Here is a 6,556-nt window from a genome sequence, read left to right as displayed (position 1 = left end):
GGAGCTGTGCTTGGGGGGGCATGGCCAGCCCCAGCAGTAACTCCAAGTGAACTGGATAGGGAAGGGTTTAATTTCCCCTCCCTGTCCCACCCACATGGACTGGGCCAGGGTCTGCCTGGTGCTCCACCCTCACTGTCACAGCAGCAGGGCTGGGGGTGCAGCAAAATGCTGGCTGGCATGGCCCCTGAGGTAGGGGGGGCACTGCCCCTTGGGGACCAAAGGAGTCTGCCTGCTCTGACTGCCACCACCTCTGCTCACTCTGTGCATGAGGCAAGTGTCTGGATAAGCCCCCTTCTGTCTCCCTGGTGCCACCACCCACCCTGTGCAGTCTATGGCAGTGCTTAGCCCCATTCGTGGCCCCCTCCCAGGAAGAGGCTTGCACTGCCCATACACCAGGACAGGGGATACAACCCCATCAGGGCCCTGCCTCCTCAGTGCCTCAATGGCAGGGATGGGGGGACGGCTAAATGGGGGCCAGCTACAGCCCAGCTGGCAGGACCCCTAAGACAAGGGGGCAGGAATAGGGGTTGCTCCCCCCTCCCTCTGGCATCTGATAGAGGGTGCAGGAGGAGGCTTATCCCAGTAGGATTAGGGTGGAGAATTAAACCCATCCCTGGCCAGTTCACTCAGAGCTACTGCCAGGGCTAGCAATGCCCCCGCCACTGGAGCAGCCGGTGGAGACATGCAGGTCCACACAGGTGGGACAGGGGAGGGAGGAAGGAGAATTGATGAGTCATTGTGATTTCTAAAAGTGTTTGCTAGTAATATAGGCACAGCCATAAAGAGAACATTTTCTTTTTTATGAAAAGAAATTTCAAATATCCTGCTGATTAGGAAAGAGTTGTTTTTTCTTATCTTTTTGGGGTTGAAATCTTTCATAGAATATGTGCTCATTTTAAGTGTCATTTTGTTCAGAGGCATTTATTTTCCTCGACACAACCAGAATTAATTTTTTAAATATTTTTATATGCTGATGGTATAGCCTACGTAATAAAGACAAGAAATTTGGAGTTTGCCTGTATTACGGTATTTTTTAATAGAAAAGACATACAAGTTTACAAATTGAAAAGATGACTTTTGGAGAATTAAGTGGCCTTCAAATGTGACATTTCAAATCTATAAACAATTAACTTTGTAGATGATGACAGTAGAAATATGCAGCCTTCCTGTATGTGTAAGAACAATTAACTTTATAGAAAAGGACTGCAGAAATGTGCAGCCACTTGGTATGAGTTGGAGAACTCCGAATTACTGGATTGCCTTCAAATCCCTCTCAGAAGAAGATACTTCCAAGAATGATGTTCTAGGTCTGTCCAATGGTGGTGTATTTTCATTTTCTGAAGTGATATGAATGCCTCCTTTTTTCAGACAGATAGCCTGCATATTTCTACTTGAACCTTTTTATTAATTGAGTAAAAACTGAAAACAGCAGAATTCTGACCAATGTACAATACAGAACGAATGAGTAATGTTGATATTTTAGTTTTTAGATATATACATGGATTAAAATAGGTAGTTAATCCAAATTACCTTACACTTACAAGTAGTGAAGTCAATGAGGCTGCTGAAATAATTAGGGTAATTAGAAATTTCCCAGAGAATGTTTTATTGTCATGGTCCAGAAATAGTTAATGGTAAGTATAGTCTAGTAGTGTCTTGTACTGTAAGTCCGTTTTTTGTTTTTTGTTTTTTTGGTTTTTTTGCTAATCTTGAATAGATTTGCTCAGCAAGATTGTAAACACACTTAAAAAGGAGCTATGTATACAATATGAGTTTATTTTAGTTTTTACCAAAATAATGACATTAGCAACAAATTTATATTGCCTTTGCTAAATAGATACATTCAGAATTAGGCTTAAAACATGTTATAGTGGATATTTTTAAACCTCCAGGGCTTGATTTTAAAATTTAAAGGGGCTAACTTTGCCCAAGAAAAAATATATATATTGAGTGTCTCATCTCCTTTTTATTCCACCAATTCCTATTCATGGCTATAAAAAAAAATATCCCTCAGTTGCTATCAGTTGTTTTCAATATCAAAAGTTTGACAAATATTTACCCCAAATTTCCTATACAGTGGAATCTGAAAACCTGTAGCATTCAACTAATTGAAAACACTGCAGAAAGCATGCTGGTAATGAAGGCTGAAATAAGTCAAAATAAAATACAGCTGGCAATTTTTGATGATATGTTTGCTCTTGTCCATGTATGATGCTTGATCTATTTTACATCTATTGATGATATGAAATCTACAGTGAAGTTTTCAGTATGAGACTTTTAATTTTAAGCAATGATTTTTAAACAGGCTTATGACAACAGGTATTTCTATCTGAAATACAATTGAGGCTGTTAAATTTATTTGTAATTTCCAATCTGTATGGCAGAACGTTCATAGACACATCTGAAAGCGGATGGCTGGATTTCCCAGTATTGTACAGGGTTGCTAAAGAGACTCACACCTGAATAGGAAGCCTTTTTGGTGTTGTATCCAGGAGGGCAAAAGTCATTTGTACCAACAGAACTGATTTTGTTGTTGTGAAGGTAGACTACCTGAAATGTACACAAGCATATAAAATAGAAATCAGTTTAATGAGGATAAAGTTTATCACTAACATGAACATTTATAAATTCTGCAATCAATTTATAGTGGAGAACTGTCCAACTTCAATCTGAATGGGGGGAATAGCAAGACCCACCCACTGCAGAACCTGCCTTGTCCTCCCCAGGCCCCTGGACTCCCACACATGATGCCCCCTCCTTTCCACTGGAAGCATGCATACACTCACCCCCTGCCACATAGACTGGGCCAGTGGCATGCAACATCCCCCACCTCCCACTAGTGGCAAACAACCCCTTCTGTACATGCAGCATGCAGACTCTGGGGACTTCTCTGCTAGCAGCAGTAGGAGAGGCAGCTGCTGAAGCCTGTGGACCACATGTTGACCACTTGTGGGACTGCATGTGGTCCATTAGCCAACAGCTGGACAATCCTGGTATAGTACAACCTAGGATTCTAACTTATTTACTGTAAATATATTCTCATTTGATATTTATGCTCACTTGAACTATAAAAGCAGACCCAATTATATGTGACCCCCAGAAGAAGGAAGTTGTGATAGCATCCAGTGACTTTTGATCGTGTTGTATTGGACAAAAATTCAATAAACCAGAAATGCTATTTCAGTGACCTTTATTCAGAAAGATATTTCAGTACTTTAGTCATGTATATAAAGTTGTTTGCCAAATCAGTGGCTACAATTAAAATACCAAGGGGAAAACAGAGCACTGTGAAATAATCAAAATTGATTATCGATGCTTTTTCAAAAAATATGAAGCAAGAGTTTCTTCGGTCAAGAGTCTGACACAAAAGCGGGCAGATAGGCCATGTCCAGATGAACTTGGACATTTGGTTCCCTGGGGACAAGATATCCAGGGGTAAAAAAATATCCATGGAAAAAAAAAAAAACTGGAACAGCACATGCATGGGTAGCACACCCTTGCAGTGGAAAGAACACTTGACTGCATTATGCAGTATGTGGTGCTGCAGACAAGAGTATGACTCTCAGACCCAGAGGAATATACATCCAGCTTCAACTTCCCCTGTGCAGAATGAAGTTTATTTTCTACCTAAGAGGACTTTTACAAGCCTTTATTTCTCCTCAGCCTGAAAACAGGTATGTGTACCCAAAAGCTTGCAAAGAAAGACTTTTTTTTTTGCTATTTTTAGTTGGTCTAATAAAAAGTATCACCTCGGAACCAAGAGGTTTAGAGTTTTGTATTTCTATATTATGCACACATATATAGTTTTAAATAAAATGAGGTTGTTTTCTATTCAATCTCATGAGGAATTAGAAGAATTCTCATTAGTATTGCCAAGATGTAAATATCTTTCCCATATCAATTGTAAAAATGTTAATGCTTAGTATTGTGTGAATACTCTTCCCCTAGCAGTCTTTGCACTACAAAATTTCATCCTCTTTCTGGCATTTCTCCACTGTATTTTAGCAAACAGCAGTGGCAGGACACTGATAGTGCCTTGGTCTCCCTGATTTACCTTTTGGTAAATTAAAGTGTTCTTTGTATTTCAGTGCTTTGCATCTGGCAGTTTTGTGAGGGGGAAATTGTTTATACAATTTTAAGAATAGGTTAGACAAACATTTGTCTAGGATGGTTTAGATAGGGATGATCTTGCCTGGAGAAAAGGGTTCAACTAGATGACATCCTGAGATCCTTTCCAGCCCTATTTTTCTATGAGAAATGTTCTTAGGAAGATGGGTTAGTCAGAAAAGAGCTGTTAATGGTACGTGACAAAACAATCACATTTATCATCAATACAAGTAAATGCACCCTCCATAAAATCAGAATTAAAATGACGGTTGTCCTATAGGGTATGATTTATTTCTCAAGTTAGCACAAATAATTGAAGCAAAATACTGCCAAACTGAAGATATGACAATTACATGAAGTTTTTTAGGCATGCACAAATACAAAAGGTCTGAATGGTAACTGCTATTTATTTATTTATTTTTAAACTGCTATTTATGGTTCAAACATGGGCATTACTAATAGTAAAATAGCAGTAATATAGTAAACTCTTAATAATGGAAATATTATTCAGACTTTCCATGACTTTATAGGTTATAGCTTACCTGAATATATTTGTGTTCAGCAAGCCCACTGGGCACTTTGGATAGTTCATTGTTATTCAAGTGGAGTTCTCTCAGATGAGGTACATTGGCTAAAGTGCTATTGTCAACAGAAGTGATTTTGTTGAAACTGAGACCCAATCTGCAAGAGAAAATGGCATTGAGTAAATGTTAGCCAGGTAGCTGCCTTTCATGGTTAATTGTTAGTTTGTACTCCTGTAGGGTTTCCCCTGCCTCCCAAGAAACTAGGTGGTATTTCGAATTTATCACATCATGCGGGTGGATAGTTAGTCTCATTAGCCTTTACCCTCACAACATCCCTATGAGAGAGAGATGCATGAACTTCATGGGCATGTCTACATGTGCACCTGACTGTGCAGTTGTTACTTTGGCAAGTATTAAATGATTGCGCAGTAACCACAAGTACTGCGCAGTCCCAGTGCCACACTGGTCATTTCCGACCCTACTGTGCAGTACCAATGAGCTACTGCAAAGTAGCAGCAGCATAATGGTTCCTGCCTGCCGATACTACGTTGCTATAGCAATGAGTTACTTTGGAGTAGCTCATCACTACTCCAACGTGCCATCTCATGTAGACCACTGTTACCTCTCAGCTTCATGTTCTTGGGCCTGGCATGCAGTACACAGCCTGTCTGACTCCCTAAGAACTCTCCCCCTCCCCACCTCCGCCTGAACAAGAACTGATTAGAGGAAGGACTTGCAAAAGACAAGGAAGTTGCAGTGGGAGATGCACCTAAAGCCCTCCAGGCAAGGGTGATAGGAGTGAAACAACTCCCCTGATCTCATTTGCATCTGAGATTGAACCAGATGACAACTCATTTAAATGGGAGATGGAACAGACATGCACCTTCATTAGCATTCAGGATGGAGAACAGAGATTCCAAGGCAAGGACCGCACTGAATTCTGGGATAGGAAAAGCAGAGGAGCACTGCATGATGGGGAATCCATGCTCCAAATGCTAATCAACTCACATCTACACACACCTAGCAGCATTTATCAGACCAATTCTAGTCATGGCTCCTCTACTGGTATCCAAAACGTTGAATCTTCCTGTCTGTATTGTGAGCTCCCTCAGAGTAATGCCACCCATAGCCAGGAGCGATCAGTTCCTATTATCCAGCATATGAGCCATTGCTTACCCCTAAACAAACCTAGTGTTCTCCCTTGAACCATTGTTAGTTCTCTACAAACCCCTACCCAAGCTCAAGTTCTGTCCTGGTGCTTGGATCCAAAGCTGCACCAGTTCCACTCCTTTTCTGCCTGGAATCTCTCCATTAATCATGCTCAGAGCTCTGCCTGTCTGCCAGCTCCAACAACACCTGGGAACCTCGACTGGTTCAAGCTTCGCTGAGTGGTGAGATCCCAACTCTCTCTCTCTGACTCCAGGAACCTGACTTTTGTTTTCTTACTCCAGGCACAGCTTTCTAAACCAGACTTTTGCTAATCAAACTCGAGCTAGACCTCCCCAAAAACCTAATTGAAACTATGTAATATTGGAACTGTTTATTTGTCTCTCTTTTGTATGGCTATTAATACTTGTATCATCATAAGTTCATATACCTGGCAATAAATAACTTTTATGGTCAAGCTGGTTGCTGTACTTTCCCTCTGAACCTCCCCTACTCTTGCTTCCCCTTGACCTCCCCATTTGCTCTACAGCAACACTTCTTTTACCTAACCAAAGATCCCTGTAATGCCCAAACCCACAGTGGGGGCTGCCCATCAAGGGGATTACTACTAGGACCATTGTGACAAGAGATGGTGATGTGCTGAGTTTTGAGGCAAATGAGGGTATCAGCTGAAAGTGCTGATAGAACCCAGCCTGCTCAGGCATGCTCTGTTAATGAGTGTGTGTGTGTGTGTGTGTGTGTGTGTGTGTAACTGGATT

General features: G+C 41.2%; 1 protein-coding gene across 1 annotated transcript in view; it reads right to left on the bottom strand.

Moving 5' to 3' along the window:
* Window positions 1-1,004: 1,004 nt before the first annotated feature.
* The window catches only part of DCN (decorin), a 48,273-nt gene continuing 42,721 nt past the window's right edge, over window positions 1,005-6,556 (bottom strand). The window contains exons 7-8 of the mRNA XM_006029290.3: window positions 4,650-4,788; window positions 1,005-2,550 (exon numbers count right to left, since the gene is read on the bottom strand). Coding sequence (XP_006029352.1) covers window positions 2,356-2,550; window positions 4,650-4,788 — 334 coding nt within the window. The 3' untranslated portion in view covers window positions 1,005-2,355. The remainder of the gene's footprint in view (window positions 2,551-4,649; window positions 4,789-6,556) is intronic.

Source organism: Alligator sinensis, unplaced genomic scaffold (genome assembly GCF_000455745.1).
Source record: "Alligator sinensis unplaced genomic scaffold, ASM45574v1 scaffold141_2, whole genome shotgun sequence".
Classification (NCBI taxonomy): domain Eukaryota; kingdom Metazoa; phylum Chordata; order Crocodylia; family Alligatoridae; genus Alligator; species Alligator sinensis.
Note: the sequence above shows the minus strand (reverse complement) of the source record. Positions and strands in the feature narration are given on the sequence as shown.